The 20,293-nt window shown below is 40.1% G+C and overlaps 1 protein-coding gene across 2 annotated transcripts in view; it reads left to right on the top strand.

Moving 5' to 3' along the window:
• Nucleotides 1–20,023, top strand: part of TXLNG (taxilin gamma) — a 55,874-nt gene extending 35,851 nt beyond the window's left edge. Inside the window, exons 4-10 of one of the 2 annotated variants that reach the window (XM_004435160.3) lie at nt 2,096–2,266; nt 3,565–3,759; nt 6,013–6,132; nt 7,660–7,734; nt 13,803–13,895; nt 15,897–15,992; nt 17,032–20,023. In XM_004435160.3, coding sequence (XP_004435217.1) covers nt 2,096–2,266; nt 3,565–3,759; nt 6,013–6,132; nt 7,660–7,734; nt 13,803–13,895; nt 15,897–15,992; nt 17,032–17,334 — 1,053 coding nt within the window. In that variant the 3' untranslated portion in view covers nt 17,335–20,023. The remainder of the gene's footprint in view (nt 1–2,095; nt 2,267–3,564; nt 3,760–6,012; nt 6,133–7,659; nt 7,735–13,802; nt 13,896–15,896; nt 15,993–17,031) is intronic. The other variant, XM_087427761.1, reaches the window with a different exon arrangement.
• Nucleotides 20,024–20,293: the final 270 nt, after the last annotated feature.

The raw sequence follows: 20,293 nt of genomic DNA, 5'->3' as shown, positions 1-20,293 counted from the left end.
CAAATGAATAGGAAAAGGACAGATAGCTAGCCCAGTGGAAAGCTGGGCAAGAGACGTAGTAGGAGGCATTTCATAGACATGGAAAAACAAAGATACAAAGATATCTTAACATAAAGGTACATAAACCTACAGAGAGATGTTCCACGTTATTACTGATCAGGGAAATGCAAATCAGGACCACAGTGAAATGCCATTTTATACCCATTGTTTGTTGTGGCATAAATTAAGAATTCTGATCGTACTTAGTTTTGGAGAGGATGTGCATCTACATGATCTCTTCTAAATCGCTGATGGGAGAATAAATTTGCTGGCCACTCTGGAAAACAGTTTGGCATTGTCATGTGAAATAGAACATTTAGAGATCACTGCCTAGCAACCCCACTTCTATCTAGGTTTACACCCAAGAGAAATTCTTACAGGTGTATACCAGGAAACACATAGGAGAATGTTCATATCATTGTGAGTAATAAAATCTGGAAACAACCCAAGTGCCCGTTGACAAGAGTGAATCAGTAAAGTGTGTTGTTTGTGGTATATTTTTTAAAAAATAGAATATTATACAATCTGTGGGCCAAATTGGGCAAGGCCTGTTTTTGTACTGCTCACAAGCTGAGAATGGTTTTACATTTTTAAAGTGTTGTTTAAAAAAAGAAGAAAACACAACAGACACCGTATATGGCCCACAAAGCCCAAAATGTTTACTTTCTGGCTTTTTACAGAAAACGTTTGCTGTCCCCTGATCTATGGCTACACGCAAACACTCTGGATGAATCCTAGCAATATAATCCACAGCTGTGCTGGCCAGAACACTAGCCCTTAGCTACATGTGGCTACTTAAGTTTAAATTAATTTAAGGAAAATAAAAAATTCAGTTCCTCAGTCGCACTAGGCACAATAGAGTCAAAACAACTAAAACCAAAATGATTTATTTTAGGACCACACACAGATGACATAAAATAGGAGAGCAAAGGAGTCATGAACCCAGGATTCAGGGTTGTGGTTACCCTGAGTCGGGGAGGGCAGGGTGAGTTCCAGCCCTCGGTGGAGTTACAGAGTGTGTGCAGAACCGGTGGCCTCCTTGAACTGTGCTGCAGCCCATAGGCCATAGTAAGATTACTTTACACAAGTATTATACAAAAACCAAATTAAGTTTCTGGCGGGAATTGCCGTCAAGGTATTTTTTATAGCTGTAAACATATTGCCTCTAAGATGCTTGGTATGTTTTGATAGGCCACAAGGTGTCACTCTTGCTCTTAAAATTGTGACTCAGCATCATTTCCTTCTTAAAGTAAAAAGATCAGTAGGGCTGCCATCTTATCTGTTAGTGTTGATTTAACCTTGAAATAGACTCATTTCCTTCAAACCTAAAATTGGAGTGATTCCCTTCTCACAAGGAATCTTTTTTTTTTTTTTTTTGGTGAGGAAGATCAGCCCTGAGCTAACATCCGAACATCCATGCTAATCCTCCTCTTTTTGCTGAGGAAGACCAGCTCGGAGCTAACATCTATTGCCAATCCTCCTCCTTTTTTTTTTTTTGCCCCAAATCCCCAGTAGATAGTTGTATGTCATAGTTGCACATCCTTCTAGTTGCTGTATGTGGGACGCGGCCTCAGCGTGGCCGGAGAAGCGGTGTGTCGGTGCACGCCTGGGATCTGAACCTGGGCCACCAGTAGTGGAGCGTGCACACTTAACCGCTAAGCCACGGGGCCGGCCCTCACAAGGAATCTTGAGTGCTGCTTATTAAGTTCTAATTCGGAGGACCGTTTGAATAAAGTAGCCCGTGTGTGTTTTTCAGAAAAGTAAAACTTGATGGTGTTGAGTCCTAAAAAGTTTTCTGAAAACATCAGTTTTTTGTTTTTAATAAAATTGAGATTGATTGTTTTTTTCTTACCCTATATTATTTGCTTACTTTCCTGTCACAACTGGAAAAGAGAGAAGGTTGGCAGAGTAGCATGGCATGAAACAATTTAAATAACAATTATACTACAATATTTGGTTTTTGAAAATGTGTTCCATAGCTCTCACTGTAATCCTTCGAGCCATAACTCCAAGGTTTTCACTGTACTTCCTAAATGTAACTGCTTATTAATTTTAGCTGGAGGAGAGCAGGAATGTTCAGAAGCAAATGAAGATTCTCCAGAAGAAACAAGCCCAGATCGTGAAAGAGAAAGTTCACTTGCAGAGTGAACACAGCAAGGCTATCTTGGCAAGAAGCAAACTAGAGTCTCTTTGCAGGGAGCTTCAGCGTCACAATAAGACGTTAAAGGTTAGTTGGTTCATTTGTCTGTTTTTCAGGAGGGACTGACTTAGCTTGTTTTATAATCACCGTGTACTTATTTGCAGTAAATCCTTGTCTGTACTTGGAGACAGAGACACTACTTTGCTTTCTATTTTGCTTGGCCTGATGCTTCTTAATGTGCCTCACGCTTGGTCATAGAGAGTCTAGATGAGGTGGATGTTTAGACCACAGCTCTCCTGCTTGGACCCGTGCCTTAGGAAGCTCAAAGTTGCCAATTTTCTGCTGAGCACTGATGAAGTTAATTACCACGTATGAGAAGTTGACGTGAAATGAGAAGCAAGTAGGAACAGACTTGGGGCAGAATGAGTGTGGGAAGGAAAAACGTGTGCTGAGCTCCTCCAGGGCTGTGAATCAGCTCCATTGCCAGGCTGCCCTTGCCCACCCCAACTACCCAGTGGCTGAGTACTTTTAGAATAGCACTTACACTTTGGCTGATTATAAAGGAAGAGGGAGCAAGTACCCAAAGATTAATTGGTACCAACAGGGAAAGAAGGAAAAGAGCAGAGGCATGGGGTGGGCCTGTCCTCGTGTACAGTTTCGGTATGATGTGGACTGAGTGGAGTCTCTCATCAAACTCCCCCACCACAGCAAAGCCCCAAAGCCTAGAATATAGGAGCGCTCAGGAGATGGATTTTCACCTGTTGTGGGAGCTGTTAGTTTTTTCTTTGCTTTTGAACCCTTGGATTTAGATATTAATTAAAGTAGGTGGTATTTTTTTCCCATAGTAAATCGCCATTTTGATTGGACTGATGACTGTTTAGACATGTAAAGGTCTTTTAGCACTTGTATCCTAGCAAGAGTTGAAAGTAAGCTTTTTCAGATGCAGATTCCTTTTGTCCTTTGCCCTCTGGGGAGTAGAAAATGTGACCCAGAAAGTAAGCTGCAGGAAGGGATCTATCTCTTCAGGCTGATTTAAGATACTGCCCTGCGTAACCAGCAAGGAGGGTATTTGGGAACATAACATGGAGAGAACTGGCTGTGTGGAGAAGCTCCTTGCTTACCTTTCAGGAAATGAATTTTAAATGGTCACCTAGCACTTACTTTAGAGCAGGGCATTTAGCGTCTCTCTCCGATTGCTCCATCTGCTTAGGAAAAGCTGCTTGCTTTTAAATGAGAGCCTTCTGGTCGTAAATAAAGGGTAGGAATTATAGTTTGGCAGCAACACTTCGGGGCAGCAATAAATGAATCCACATAGCACCAGCTTCTTTTGTGAGCATCTTATCTATAGGTCTATGCCATTAACAGAAATTATTTTGGATAATAAGGAAGAAAATATGCAGCAGGCACGAGAGGAAGAAGAAAGACGTAAAGAAGCAACTGCACACTTCCAGATTACTTTAAATGAAATCCAGGCACAGCTGGAACAACATGACATACACAACGCCAAACTCCGCCAGGAAAACATCGAACTGGGAGAGAAACTGAAGAAGCTCATTGAACAGTATGCACTGAGGGAGGAGGTAAAGACCTTTTGTTTGTTTAGACAGCTTTTCCTTATGAGCATGAACTTTTCACCATTCACTACTAAAGTAAAACTATTGTCACAGGATGTTTTAGAACTTTTGTATATGCACAGTGGAAGTTGGGCATTTATTAGGATAAGGCTCAGTCACCACACCAGTGACATTCTTTGGGATCATCACTCGATGGCCCAGGAATCAGTGGATTCGGGTACGGGAGGCAATTGTCTTCCATGTGATACTGGAAGATTGTGATTTTAGCATACAGATTTTTTTCTCTCATCTAGACTAATAATAAGTGTTCAGTCCCCAAATACCCCATATTTCAGACATCTGTGATAATCTGTACAGTCTGTACTACCATTGCATTACACCTATGTTTCAGATTTTTTTTTTTAACGGGGGTTTTAGACTATTGGGGAGAAAAAAGGAACTTATTTCTAAACCCTCATACGTACACCCACTGAAGTAAAAAGTTTGCTGGACGGATGTATGGCTGCAGATCTTGGTCATTGGCCTCCAGCTAAGACTGGCACAAGCTAGTTGGGAAGTTCAGAGGTGGTGTCTGGATTAAGAGGAAATAGATGATCGCCTGCTTTCAAAGCTTCCTCACTTTGAGAGGTCAGATGGGCAGGGTGGAGGCCTTGGAGTTTTAAATGCTGCATCCCCTGCGTTTACGTTAGTAACAAGTCATGCTTTTATGTGTGTTGTATCCCTTACACAAACAGGTTAAAATAGCTGATTAAAACTACCAAAAAAAAGATTGAGGCACCTCTGTCGGTTATTGTATCCAGTTTTGAAGGCAAACTTTAGATTATATTAATTTAGAGTTTTACATACAGCCCTTCAAAAACTGTTAAGTTTGTTAAAAGATTTTATTTTTATCACTCTCTCTGCCTTTTGCTTTTTTTCACTTTTTATTATGGAAAATTACAAACTTAAAAGTAGGGAGAGAATATATCACCTGGCTTCAGCAGATGAAACCATAGTTTCACCTGTATCCCTTCACCTTCCCCTGGGTTATTTTGAAGCAAATTCAAGGTGTCGAATTAGTCCATTCGTAGATATTTGAGAGTGTACCTCAAAAAGATAAGATTCTTTTTTAAGCATAACCACAATACCATTTCACACCTAAAAAATTAACAATAAAATTATTTAATATTAAATATCTAGTCATTGTTCACATTTTTCTGAGTCTCTCTCCCCCCTTTTTTTTTAAAAAAAACAAAAGCTATTTGAAATCAAGATCCAAATAAACTGCATCCATTTCACTGGTTGATATGTCTCAAGTCTCTAATATAAAGATTTCCTTTTTTCTCTCTTTTTTTATTCTTACAGTGTGTTTATTGAAGAAACTTTTTTGTCCTAGAGAATAAATTTTCTATTAGATTATAAAGCCCTCAATTTTCTTAAAATTATCCTTTCAGTTTTGTTGTTTAATATGACAGTCTGCCACATCACAGATGTAGAAAATTTGATAATTATGTATGGTTAAATCACATTACTTGTGAGTCTTATTTATTTTGAATATTATCAAATGTCTCTTTGGTCAAGAAGAGTTACTTTTTCTGCATCTGAGAAGGGGTGTTCTGGTGACTTTATTGTACATAAATAACCACTTAACAATTTCATTTGGAAAAAATAACAGTAAAAAATAACTTTTACCAAATGTCTAATATATGCCAGGCCCCAAGTGCCTTACATAGTGTAACCATTGCATTGGCTTTTACTACTCTGCGAAGTGGGTGTGCTTATCCCCTCATAGGTAAGGGAACTGAGATTCAGCAGGGGCAGAATTTGCCTGGGGCCACACATTAGTCAGGATTTGACCCCGGGCCATTTCTACTGTCACAGCATGCTGCCTCCAACTGAGAAATTTGGGAAAATTTAATGGGCAGAAAAAAAAATATCCAGGATTTTTGTGTATGATGTATGGATTTAACAGTTTAATCTCCTTATCCATCTTTTTCTTGATACAGTTTGAGGCTCATTTTCATTTAGGGCAGAAATAGAAGTACGAGCTGCAGTTGCTGAGGTGCTTGATGGCCCACCTCTGAAAGGGAGGGGTACAGGGTGGGGTGTTTGCAAAGCACAGGGTTCTGCAGGTGCGGGGACAGAGGGACCCAATGTTAGCAGCTGTGGTGGCATTAGCAGCAAAAGCAGGATAATAAAGAAGGTCTTGTAACTTGTGTTATGTTTCCTCGTCATTGTTGCTCCTTTATTAAGTGATAGAAGATGTTACTTTTCCCATAGCATATTGATAAAGTGTTCAAACATAAGGAACTGCAACAACAGCTCGTGGATGCCAAACTTCAGCAGACAACGCAGCTGATAAAAGAAGCTGATGAAAAACATCAAAGAGAGAGAGAATTTGTAAGTTCTATTTCTTAAAAAAAGAAATTATTGCCAAAATTGTCACCAAAGCCATTTAAAACATTTAAACTTATTCTGCATTGAATGTAGCACCTGGGTCATGCTAACTAGTTTTTTGCTCTAGACTGAGAAGGGCATTTGTGTGTGTTAGCATTCAGCTTTTTATTTCTATTTAACTTTTTATGGAGAAGATATACTGGAGAAATGAGAGACCAAGTTAGTGGAAAGACCTGCACATTTGACTTTTCTGTGCTTAGAATATTTGTTTCACTTTTTAGGTAATGGTCACCAAATTCAAGAATTATACCAGTATATAGCACATTAAATTCAGCAATTCCATTTAATAATACCAAGCTTACGAAACATGGGTCTCCTATATACTGTTACATTTGTTTTCAAACAAGTAACTTGAAACCAGGGAAGCTTTGTTTACTTACTCTGGTATAATTTTCTAGTTAAATTTTAACAGAATTCTCTATACCCTAATCACTCAGCATTGTTGTATGCTCAGATTAAATTGCCTGTCAATAATTGTGAATACAGTGGAATCTCATTGGGTATGTCTGTTTAACAAATGCAAATCCAACTGTATGTGCTTAACCAAAACAGTAATAAAAGTGAGAAATGATTATGATAATGAGGACTGTTCATCCAGCCTTCACTTAAGCCCTGAGGTGAGCTGGGTATGAAGACTTGGTTCCTGGGGGGCCCTCAGGATGTGAATGTGTCATGCTGAATGTGAGTCTAGGGTTAAGAGAGATGCATTTTTTACACAGCGTGGTCCTTCCATGTGAACTGACAGTGCTATCCTGTGCATAACTGAAGAAACATTTGACATTTCCAAAGCTGGAGTATAAATTTCATATATACACACATACATGTGCACATTACATGTGTATGCTCTCTAGTTGGTTGAAGGACTTTTCAAGGCTTATTTGGACTATGCGTGACATTTTACTTCAGGGACTGAATTTCACAGCTGCCTACTATGCAACACTATATAATTTTCTTGAAAACCCAAGTACATAAATTAAAACTCCCATCCCTCCTCTCCCCTGCTTTTTAAAAAGTGATCAGAAACCAGGCCTCGATTTTATTGTTTCCTCCATACCCTTTCACCCTGCCTCATCTGGCCCCTCATGGAGTAGAGGGGCTTTTCTAAATCACCCAGATAATGTCAAGATTCCTAGCCATGTTTTCTACTTAGATTGGACTATTAGACTTCTAATTATTTTCACCTAAAACACAGCAATATAACCCTGAGTTTTGTAAACCTATTACTAGCCCTCTGGGGTATTTTTTCTTAAGCAATAAAAGATTATTCCAGCATTCTTAAGTGTCAACAAGTGAAACAGATCGAAGATATAGGTAATTGGCAATTGATGTAACAGAATGTTTCATCTGTAGACTTGTGGTTCTTGCTAAAATAATAAGTGTAAGGATTAAGTCTAACTATCTGGCCATTTGACATTGGAGTCATATTTGTAATTACTATTAGTATTCTGCCAGACTGTTTCTGTTTTCTAGTTATTAAAAGAAGCAACAGAATCGAGGCACAAATACGAACAAATGAAACAGCAAGAAGTACAACTAAAACAGCAGGTAACTTTGACAGCAGGGGATAGTAGAACTTCTAAGAAAAATATATGGTTCATCTGATATATATGTTGAATCTCCTCTAAGATGCTTTTTGCTTGTTTCCAGCCAGAACTGAGAGTAGATCGCGCATCCGTGGTGGAGTTTTCTTCTTTGTTTAGGGAGACCAACTCATCCTGATTTGCCTGGCACTTTCCTGGTTTTTGCAAAGTCCCATGTCCCAGGAAACACTTAGGTCTCAGGCAGACTGGGACGGTTGTTCACGCTATCTGTAGTGTCCCCATTCCAATAGCCCAGGTGTTTTCTCCCTGTCTCAGTCTGGTCCCACGCATGTCAGCTAATTTCCAACTAAAGAAAAACTGATAAATCTTCATATTTTAGTTCTTTTGTATTAAGTTGAACTATATGCAATTGCTGATACTTGACTTCTTTGACCTACAAAATGGCAATTTCATACCTAAAATTTTGACAGTTTTGTGTTATGGGCACATAACCTATTTTAAAAACTGCCTCTTGACCATGCAGTTCCACTCCCAGCTAGAGCTGTGGAGGTAGTGTTTAATGGGGGCTCTCCCTACTTTTCTTTTTTTCCTTTCTTTTTTTTTAAGTTTACGATACAGTCTTACTAACTATAGTCACCATGCTGTACATTAGATCCCTGGGACTTATTCATCTTATACCTGAAAGTTTGTGCCCTTTAACCAGTGTCTCCCCATTTTCCCCACCTGCCAGCCCCTGGCAACCACCACTTTACTCTGTTTCTATGAGTTTGTTTTTTTTAGATTCCACATATAAGTGAGATCACATGGTATTTGTCTTCTCTGTCTGGCTTATTTCACTTAGCATAATGCCCTAAAGGTCCATCCATGTTGTCACAAATCTCAAGATTTCCTTCTTTTTTGTGGCCAATAATATTCCATTGTATATATATATACCACATTTTCTTTATCCATTCATCCATCAGTGGACACTTAGGTTGTTTCCATGTCTTGGCTGTTGTGAATAATGCTACAGTGAACACAGGGGTGCAGATATCTCTTTGAGATAGTGATTTCATCTCCTTTGGATATATACCCAGAAGTGGAATTGCTGGATCATATGGTAGTTGTATTTTTATTTATTTATTTATTTTTTATTAATTTTTGTGTGTGTGAGGAAGATCAGCCCTGAGCTAACATCCATGCCAATCCTCCTCTTTTTGCTGAGGAAGACCGGCCCTGAGCTAACATCTATTGCCAATCCTCCTCCTTTTTATCCCCAAAGCCCCAGTAGATAGTTGTATGTCATAGTTGCACATCCTGCTAGTTGCTGTATGTGGGACGCTGCCTCAGCATGGCTGGACAAGCAGTGAGTTGGTGCGCGCCTGGATCCGAACCCAGGCTGCTAGTAGCAGAGCGCGAGCGCTTAACTGCTAAGCCACGGGGCTGGCCCCCCGGTAGTTCTATTTTTAATTGTTTGAGGAATCTCCATACTGTTTTCCATAGTGGCTGCACCAATTTACATTCCCACCAACAGTGCACAAGGATTCCCTTTTCTCCACATGCTTGCCAACATTTGTTATCTCTTGTCCTTTTGAGGATCGCCATCCTAATAGGTGTGAGGTGATATCTCATTGTGGTTTTGATTTCCATTTCCCTGATGATTAGTGATGTTGAGCATCTTTTCATGTACCTGTTGGCCATTTGTATGTGTTCTTTGGGAAAATGTCTAGTCAAGTCCTCTGCCCGTTTTTTAATTGGATTTGTTTTTGCTGTTCAGTTCCTTATATATTTTGGATCTTAGCCCCTTATCAGATGTATGGTTTGCAGACATTTTCTCCCATCCCGTAGGTTGCTTTTTCATTTTGTTGATTGTTTCTTTTGTTGTGCAGAAGCTTTTTAGTTTGATGTAGTTTCACTTGTTGATTTTTGTTTTTGTTGCTTGTGCTTTTTGGTGTCATATCCAAAAATTCATTGCTGAGACCACAGTCAAGGAGTTTTTTTACCTATCTTTTCTTCTAGGAGTTTTATGGTTTCAGGTCTTACATTTAAATCCATAATCCATTTCAAGTTAATTTTTGTGAGTGGTGTAAGACAGGGGTCCAATTTCATTCTTCTGCATGTAGTTATTCGGTTTTCCCAGCACCATTTATTGAAGTGATTGTCCTTTCCCCATTGAATATTCTTGGCTTCCTTGTCCAATATTATTTGACCATATTTGTGTGGGTTTATTTCTGGGTTCTCAGTTCTGTTCCATTGATCTATGTCTCTATTTTTATGGCAGCAGCATACTGATTTGAATACTTGAGCTTTGTAGTATAGTTTGAAATAAGGGAATGTAATGCCTCCAGCTTTGTTCTTTCTCAAGATTGCTTTGGCTGTTTAGGCTCTCTTGTGGTTCCATACAAATTTTAAGATTGTTTTTGCTTTCTGTGAAAAATGCCATTGGAATTTTGATAGGGATTGCATTGAATATATACATGGACATTTTATTAACAATATTAACTCTTCTGATCCATGAACATGGGATATCTTTCCACTCATTTTTTTGTCTTCAATTTCTTTCATCAGTGTCTTATAGTTTCCAGTGTAGAGATCATTCATTTCCTTGGTTAAATTTATTACTAAGTACTTTATTGTTTTTGATGCTATTATAAATAGGATTGTTTTATTTATTTTTTAGATATTTCGTTGTTAGTGTATAGAAATGGAACTGATTTCTGTATGTTGATTTTGTGTCCTGAAACTTTACTGAATTTATTCTAACAGGTTTTGGTGAAGTCTTCAGGATTTTCTGTATATAAGATCATATCTTCAGCAAACAGAGACAAGTTTACTTTTTCCTTCCTGATTTAGATGGCTTTTATTTCTTTTTCTTGCCTAATTACTCTGGCTAGGAATTCCAGTATTGTGTTGAATAGAAATGGTGAGAGTGGGCACCCTTGTTTTGTTCCTGATCTTAGAGGGACCTTTCACTGTTGAGTATGATGTTAGTTGTAGGTCCGTCATATATGGCCTTTATTATATTGAAGTATGCTCCTTCTATACCTAATTTGCTGAGCGTTTTTATCATGAACAGATGTTGGATTTTCTCAGATGCTTTTTCTGCATCTATTGAGATGATCGTATGATTTTTGTCATTCATTCTATTACATGGTGTATTACATTTATTGATTTGCATATGTTGAACCATCATTGCATTCCAGGGGTGAATCTCATTTGATCATGGTGTGTGATCCTTTTAATGTGCTATTGAATTCCGTTTGCTAGTGTTTTGTTGAGAAGTTTTGCATTTATATTCATCAGGAGTGTTGCCCTGTAGTTTTCTTGTAGTATCCTTATCTGGCTTTGGTATCAGGGTAGTTCTGGCCTTGAGAATGAGTTTGGGAGTGTTCCCTCCTCTTCAGTTTTTTGGAAGAGTTTGAGAAGAATTGGTGTTAATTCTTCTTTAAATGTTTGGTAGAATCCACCCATGAAGCCATCTGGGCCTGGGCTTCTCTTTGTGCCCTTCCTAATTTTCAATTCAGACCCCTTAAGTTTATCCTAATGCAATCTTTCTCTGTGGTTGCCTTGTGTGGAGTAAGGGTAGCAGATGCTGCCTCTGCACTGAAAGAAAAGGTACAGAAAAGACTTCCCATGTCTTTATGGACAGGTGAAATTAGGCATTTGTACCTATAATTCACCTTTTTTCAGTTAATTATATTACATTCTTTTGAAAAATATTGTTCTTTTTCAAAGTTTATTATATAATAAGTTTCTTTAATATAAGTATTCTAAATTAGTTCTGAAATGAACTGATACATTGAAGACTGGCCTGAATCTTTACGAACACTTCTTTTAAGTGCTATTTGTCTTTGGGCACATTTTTACAATGTGTTGGTATTCATTTCCTATAAAGCTAGCCTAACTTAGAATGAAAATTCAAGAAGTCTTTTGAACTTTCCACCATAAGTTATCGTGCTAGAAAGCTTTTAGGAAATTTGAACCCCTTATTAGCCCTATAAATTCAGTTGTCCATTTAAATGGAGAAGAGAATGTATGGGGAAAAGGTATGAAAAGTCTATACAGTTGTCCCGCAGTATCTAGGGAGATTTGTTCCAGGAACCCCCAAGGGTACCAAAATTTGCAGATGCTCAAATCCCTTATATAAAATGGCGTAGTACAATGAATACAGCTGGCCCTCCAAATCCGTGGGTTTCACATCCGCCGATATGGAGGGCTGACTGTATATGGCTTCGAAAGACGGACTTTAATGTGGGAGTCACTGATAACTCTTTAGTGCTAGCCACCAGAGGGCCCTTCTACCAAGCTCATAGGCAGCTCCAATTTCATGGTAGTTATCAGTGCAACTTCGGTTGTCTGTCATCTGTGTCACCCTCGGTCATGTTATCTGATCATTAGTTTATTTCCTTTGCTGTCACCTCTTCCTTTTCCTGCCCCCTAAATGTGGCTGTCCTTCCCCAGAGTCGGTCTCGTTCTGTGCTCTTACCATGTCAGTTTCTAGGATTTGTTGATGATCTCATTTTCTTATTGGTGTGTCTTGACCCATGTTTTGTAATCCAGCCACATAGGTCCAGGTGTGAGGGTAGTTGCCACTTATGAACTGCCTAGTGTGGGCCAGCATTGAACTCGCAGATGGGACAGTCTAACCTGGATGTTCCATCTTCAGTAAAAATGGATCATGCTAAAACTGCCACAATTTCTAATCCCCCTCAAGTGCCAGAACTGCTCCTTCATTCTGCCTGAGCACCACCCTTGTTCCCGACTCCAGGCCAGCAGCCTCAGAGGCACTGTCAGTGTGTGCCCCTCGACAGATTGCTCGTAACTCCTCTGCATTCTTCTCTAGTTTGTCCCTGGGTTTCTGTTCATCCTAGCCCTTGCCCTCACCTTTCTGCGTGCTTTGGCTCTCTCACAGTCATCTCATCTAGCCTGTCATCACTGGTAACACTGCTTTGTCTCCTTCTCCCTCCCACATACAGCAGCCTCTAATAGAAGTGCTTTCCATGTGGCCCATCCCACCTGAGGACTGTGAGTGGGCTGGTTCCATCACGTCACATCCGACCCCCTCTCCATCCTGTTCATGTTGTTCTGTTGCATATTTCTCATATATCACTACTGGAAGTGGAAAGGCATCACATATGCTATTTCTTGGCCTCTGATGATCTTTTGTTCTTCTCTGCTTTCCTTATGTGTATTGTGTGATCTTGAGCAAAACACTTTATTCCTCTGGGCCTGTTTTCTCATCCTGAAAATAATGTAATTACATTAGATGGGCCCTAAAGGGTTCCTTCCTGGCCTAAAAAGGAAATAATTCAGTCTACCCTTGAGGCCTAGTTCAGGCCTTGCCCAAATGAAGCTTTCCCTAACTGTTCTGTTCTGACCCCTAGTGTGTCTCCCCCCGACTTCTCTGAACTGTTCTATCGGGAAGAAAAAGGTGACTGCACGTTCTGTATTTTGCTTGGCTTGTCGGTTAGCATTATTTTCCCAGCTAGAATAGAAATTCCTTGAGGAAAGGAATTAATAAGAGAAATCAATGTTTCCACCTCTTTTACCTTTTCTTTTGCTCTTAATTGTACTCCCACTGAATTCTTTCTCCCCCAACCAAACCAATTCTTCGGTTTCTGTTTCATTTTCCTGCGTATGTTAAGGAAAGAGAAGAGATATCCTTGATATCCAGCTAAGAACTGTGCAGATGGTATTCTAAAAGAATGATCTTTTTCCAAGGACAATTTTTCAAATATATAAGGAGAGGAGGGGGTAGTTCATCAAGGATTAGTTGTATGAAATTTATAGCTATACCAGATTCTTCAGTTTTTATTACAATTGGTGGAATGGAGCTAGGAAATATTTGTACATTTTAAACACATCTAAAGATGGGTAAGTCAAAAACTGTCCTCAGTTTCAGTGCTGAATTTCAGTGGGTTATTAGAACTTCAGCCATCTATGTCTGCTGTCCAAGGGTCAGGCATGCATTTGTTGTTTCTCTTGCTTATAACAACTACCTAATGTTTAACCATATTATGTTCTTATTGAAAGTCTTTGGCATTTTAAATTGTTTGCCTGGAGCTCAGAATATTTCATACTTTTTTTCTGTAGCTTTCTCTTTATATGGATAAGTTTGAAGAATTCCAGACTACCATGGCAAAAAGCAATGAATTGTTTACAACCTTCCGGCAGGAAATGGAAAAGGTATTTGCATATTTTTAGTAGAAGATTACCTAAAAGGGAATTTATGTAAGAAGCTGTTTTAAGCATGCTCACTCCTTGGGTGAGTTTGTGTTGGTATGGTGCTGTCTGAATGGCATCTTTTCTGGTCCTCCAGTGGCATCATATTTGGTCATTTTGCTCTCAGTGTACCTCACATAGCTAGTGACCTTGATGCTCTTAGACTTCCGTCCTTAGTAAAGTGAATTCCTCTATTAAATACAATTTGTTGTTAGAAATAAAGTGGTTTCTTTTTTGCTTGTTGTGTCTTTTGTTTTATTCACTTCAAGTGATTCCCTCCCCCGCTTCCACGAAGCTCTGTGTCCTTGAAGATTAAAGACATCCAAGCCTGGGGCAGTAATTACATATTTTGGTTGGCTGATATATGTATATTTCTACCTTTTTAGTTTTTTTTTCTCTTAACTGTACTCCCACTGAATTCTTTCTCCCTCAACCAAACCAGTTCTTTAGCTTCTGTTTCATTTTCCTGCCTACATTAGGGAAAAAGATATCCTTGATATCAAGCTAAGAATCAAAATATATACATCTATATCCATCTATCCATCCTTCCATCCTTATTTTTCCTGGCATATTCCCATTAAAATGGGGGCTTTTTAAACATGGTGGTGGGTTGGGGAGAAGTCCAGCAGTGCCTGGCCCTTGGTAAGCGTTCAGTGATGGTAGTCATGGCTCTGACTAGATCTTATGTAGTGGGTAGGAGTGTGTGCTGGGGCTTAATGTCCCAATAGCATCGTATAATGTGTGACCGTGGACAAATTGTTTAACATTTCTGTGTCTTTCTGTTCCTTTCTTGTTAAAAATAACAAAAATTCCTACCCTTCATAAAGTAGAGTATTTCAGACAGCGCTTGGCCATGTGAAGTGCTCAAATTACCACCCTCAGGTATTTTTAGACCCAGTAATGTGGAGAATTCAGTGAGCAGCAGATGAATTCCGCCTGGCAGTCCTCTCAGCTGAGGCTCCAGTCGAGGGGGAACTCGCACACACAGTGAATGCCTTTGCTGGGCTCCAGCACGCGTGCCCTGTTGAGGTGGAACAGAGTTTGAGACAGGGACTTGCCAGTTCACTATCCTTCTGGAGAATCCTCTGGACTGGAACACATGCCTCTCTGCTAGTCGCTACAGAAATGACTGTCGGTCAGCACTCAACCCAGATCTTCCACAAGCTCTTCCCACTGGCTCTGTCTTATCCTCGTTTCCCTTAACAGCACCTGGCTCAGTGCCCAACTGGGATCAGAGCTGGGGCAGAGTCAGCAGTGCATAAAGGAAGCTTGAAAACGGGGCTCGTTGACAAGCAGAGATGAATCTCATTGTGAATTTCTGAAAACTGGATCCTTATAGCATAGAACATTCCCCTTATTTTTGGACCCATTATATCTTTAGCAAAATCTGAAGTAAAACAGTTGTGAATTGTGAGGATGACCAAAGCTAAGGATTAACTACTATTATCTTTTCCTTGGTCAGTGGAGTCTTACCTAAATTATGCTTTCTCCAGTTCTGAAACTGATGTGGTCTCGGAGGTTGTGGTAGAGCACCCATTCTTAACCTTTTGCAGGGGCTGAAAACCTGTCTTTCCAAGAATCAGATGAATTAGTTTAATGGAGAGAAAACTCAAGAACGTGGGCATTTTCCCATATAACCTGGGGAGAAGGAGGTCTTGTCTCTCCCCCAGCTGGAATGAAAGATGCATTCCAGCCTTACCTGAGAGCTCAGGGTGTGGTCTCTGACAGCTTCCTCCACAGGCTGCCACCTCTGAAATCGAGGTATTTGTTTTTCTCATAATATGAAACCCGACTTGGGTTCCTGCTGCTGCCGCCCTAGGAGCTTTGAGATAAGCTCTGCTGCCGACTGTCCACTGGGCGAGGGCGGGGGGCAGGAGGAACATGCAGACTTCTTTGTGGTGGGCCAGGGTGTAGAGATAAGAAGTGGAAATTAGAATTTAAATTCGCAATTGTGTCAATTCACAGATGACAAAGAAAATTAAGAAACTGGAAAAAGAAACAATAATATGGCGGACCAAATGGGAAAACAATAACAAGGCGCTTCTGCAGATGGCTGAGGAGGTGAGGGGGTTCCCTCAATTACTGTGTTCTTAGTCACGGGGAGTTTGGGCACCGAACAGGGCAGGGGACGGGAGTTATGACACTGCGATCGCAGGGGACTCCGGCCAGAGCTGGGGGTGGGAGGATTGCTAACGAGAGGCCTGTGGCTTCCCTGGCAGTGAGTTGGGTTGTCAGTGCAGGGCGCCTGGTGAGGTATCCAGTTTCCTGCCTCCCGGGTAGTTAGCCCAGGCGTGTGTTGGAGATGGCTGTAGCGCGTCTGGATTTTGCTTCCTTCTACAGCAGCAGTTTCTCAAATTTGAGCTTGCATGAAACTCCAGCTTGTTAAGACCAGGATTGCTAGCCCTCCCCTCCGCCCCCCGCCCCTCCATGCACTACGTCTGGCATGGGGCCGGAGACGGCCTTGGTAACAAGCGGCCAGGTGGGGGCACTGATGCTGCTGGTGCAGAGCCCCACCTTGAGCAGCACTGATCGGACTTCCCAGTGAGGGAGCACAGGTGAACAATGCAGGTGCCTTCCTTTCTGCCTTGACAGTCTTTTCAAAAAGGCAGCAAAGGACTTTTTGCCAGTCTTATAAAGGTAAAATGTATCGTTTGCAAACTCTAAATTTCATACCTTGAATGTTGTTCTTATCTAAAAATTGGTAAAACAAATCTTTGTAGAAATGAGTCCTTTTCTGTTTTTAGTTAGGCCCTTAATGTTTTATCTGCTAGTCTTGGTGATGCTAGTCTTGAATTTCCTTAATATTTCATCAGTACAAAATGTTTTAAAAAGTGGATTATGGTTATTTTTAAGAAACATGACCAGGAGAGACTTTAATTCTGTCACCCTAGGACAGTATTAATTGTGTTGAAAAATCTTGTGGTATACGCAGATGTGCATGCAGAGGCCAGCTAGAATGTTAGGAGGGGTTTGAAGAAATTGAACATGTTCAAGAGGTGATTAAACAAGTAGTTTCCAGTATGGCTCAGATTAATTTTGTATCCAGTAACCTGATTCATATTCAACAAGGTTACGTAATTTTTTTTTTTTAATGTTACAGAAGACTGTCCGTGATAAGGAATACAAGGCCTTTCAAATAAAACTGGAACGGTTAGAGAAGCTGTGCAGGGCTCTTCAAACGGAAAGGAATGAGCTCAATGAGAAGGTGGAGGTCCTGAAGGAGCAGGCCTCAGGGAGAGTGGCAGGTGCGGATCTAGCACCTCCTGGGATACAGCCGTGTGCTGCCCCGGCCTCTCCCGGGGAGCTGAACACTGCCTCCTTGAGGGCCCCCGGAATCCCCCCGCAGGCTGCACACGAGGCCATGTCTGCAGGCGCTGGGCCGAGCATCGAGTCAGTTGACTGAGATGAAGTGTGAGCACTGTATTGAGAGCTATATTTTGTGTATAATTTTCTCTGTTAGTAGTAACTATTGGTTTTGTGGTGAAAATTTTCTTACTTTTTCTACCATATCTGTATTTTCTTAGAACTACTGGACTTACGTGGTACAGGAGGCTGCTTAGCAGTTCTGAATAGTTTTACTCAATACAAATTCCTCAGCTGTGTTGCACATCTCACTGGAATGCATGTGGTCACTGCCTTGTCCTTGCTTCCCTACTCCTTGCACAGAATTATCCTAATGAAAATGTCACTCAAGACAGGGCCGACCATTACAAGGGAACTTTGTTCTGATAATGGTTCCTTAATGTGAAAACAATATTCATGTAAATGCCCTGGCCCCCCATTATTCAAACAAAGAAAATAGCAAGATGATTAGTTTTGGCTAATAGTCCATTTAAATGCCAGGTAAAAATAAAACTCTAGGGTTGGGTCAGAAACAAGCATAGCATATTTGATTCATATTAGTTTTGATAATATTTATATCACTTGACAAATTGAGATGGCTACAAGCCTTGAATTCTCCAAGTTTTGGCAGAATATGTACATAAAGGTGTCACTTGTAAGCAAAGGTAAATCATCGGACAAACAGGCTTAATGTTCATGTAACTAAAAACAGTCATGCTGCTTTGGTTTCTGGTTGGTTAGTACCAGTGTGTGACTTTGGACCACCTGGATGCTCACTGGGGAGTACGGTGGGTGGGTGGTTTTCGGTCTGGGATTTGGGTGCATGAGCCCCACTTCCCACGGGAAGCCGTCACCAATAGGCTCTGTCAGTGCAAGACAGTGAGGGTCAGTTCATGTGTGGCTTTCGCTAAGCAGAGATCCCTCCACTACCTTCTGGCTTGAAAGTTGGTGTTCGCCTGTTCCGAGTCCCACCAGCCAAGTTCTCCAGGTTTTTTAAAAGGGAATTTTAATTATGGATCATGCTAACTGAAACTGATTTCATTTCTAAAACAGAAAGAGTGGAACCAACATCTTTGATTTTGGGACAACTTGGCCGAGTTAAGTCGTCAGTATCTATTTCTTATGCTTTCAGTCTTTTTTTCTTTTTTTTTAAAGACAAAAACCAGTATTATGAAGGTCTCTACACTTGGAATGGGGAAACGTTCACAATTAAGCACATCACTTTTGGATTCGTTCTTGAACTTTCCTTTGTTCTTTATAATGTTGAATGTGGCTAAGTTATGCAAGTGGTTATTAGGCTGCACTGAGGAAAGTTTTGACTTGCTCCCTGGTATAATTTGCATTGAAATACTTGATGAAATAAAATGGCTCTATTAGAATTGATGCTAACATATTCCACTGAGCAAAACTATCAAACTGACACTTCTTAAATTGCTTACTGGACTGAATAAACTGTTCTGTCCAGTTAAAAGGGTTTTTTCTTTGTTAAAGTTTTATTTGTAAAGTCCTGTCACATTCATGGTCTAAACTGGGGTGAAAGAATTGAAAATTGTCCAATAGATAGGAAACAGCGCCTGAAGTGGAGGATATCTAAGCTTCCACCATCGGTCATGTTAATCAAGGGGCCAGACAGTGGAGGAAAAGAAATCCACAAAATAGGTTATCTAATTACTGTGTCAAAATGAGTTGGAAGCAAAAACAAACATACCTTCCTTCCTCCAACAGCCTCTTATAAATACCCCCTTCTGCTACTAAGTGAAATACTGGACTCATTTCCCTGAGAGGAAATGAAGGTATATATCAAAAGTATAATCTACGTTAAAATTAGTACTAATGATCACATTTCACAAGAACTCTGCTGGATGTAGAGCTCATAACGTTTTATTAAGCCATCTGTGTAGCCCACCACGTTTCTTTGTGGTGCTTGTCCTGTGTGGAAGATGATAAATCTTGGACCTGTTGCATATTTTCAAGGGCTTTATAAAGCAATGTTTAAGATTAACAGTACTTGGCCTGCTGCTTTTGGCTTACTGTGTATTTTTAGCTAGATGCTATCATGGTGTTTAATGGATATGGATTCTGTCTGGGATGCGTTTGGTGTCCTTTCAGAATCTTTCCTCCCATTACCCTGTGAATGAAAACAAATGGGACCCTCTGTGGACACCCTCCTAAAGCAATCACCTCACCAGCCCAGTGTTGTGGCTTTGTAGCATGCCCTGTATCTACCATATTCTAGAACACTGTAATGCTACTAGGCTGGCCCAGAAAAGGTTTAAATGTCGAATTCACTTCAATTGCATTTGTTGCACCATCATGGAATCTTGATGTGTATTATTTATAGTGGCAGTAGACTCCAGGAGTAGAGAAAACTTGGGTCTTGGATAATGGACCATTTCATCCTCAGACTTGTAGGAGTACATTTCTTGGTCTTGAGACCAGTATGTTTTAGTTACGTATGCAACTGCCTTTAATTACACCTGGTTATCACAATTCAATTCTCAGGTGTTGCAGAAAAATCTACCTCTTTCAGACTGTAGATGGAAATTACTGTGAAAAAAAATGCAAATATCTTCTAGTTTGTGCTAAACACACTGCTTTATTTTTACAGCCCGTCTTTCATGAGGATACGAATTAAGAGGCAGTCTTGTTTTGCTTTTCAAAGACATTTTGTAGAGATTTTTCACTAATGTGAATCTGATTTTATCTACTCGATTCTGTATAGATTAAGTAAATATGTATGATAAATTTAACAGCGTCTGTGTATTTTGTTACCCATGTGACCTTAATTGTATACATCAAGTCTAAAGATAGTTGTAGATAGTTGGTTTTTCAGGCCTTAAAAAGTTGTTTATTGTACAATTTAAGAAAGAAGGGATGGGGCACTAGCCACTCGCTGCCTGGGTGGCATCAGACTCATTTTATGTAGCCAGACCTCTGTTTGTTAGTACCTTTTTTCCCCTTGAAAATAGATGACTCTAGAAAAATTCTACAGTGTAGCTGCTGTTAAAGCTTTAAAAACT

The sequence above is a fragment of the Ceratotherium simum genome, chromosome X (assembly GCF_057802395.1).
Source record: "Ceratotherium simum simum isolate JZ-2026a chromosome X, ASM5780239v1, whole genome shotgun sequence".
NCBI classification, from domain to species: domain Eukaryota; kingdom Metazoa; phylum Chordata; class Mammalia; order Perissodactyla; family Rhinocerotidae; genus Ceratotherium; species Ceratotherium simum.
This window is presented reverse-complemented; position numbering and strand designations above follow the sequence as displayed.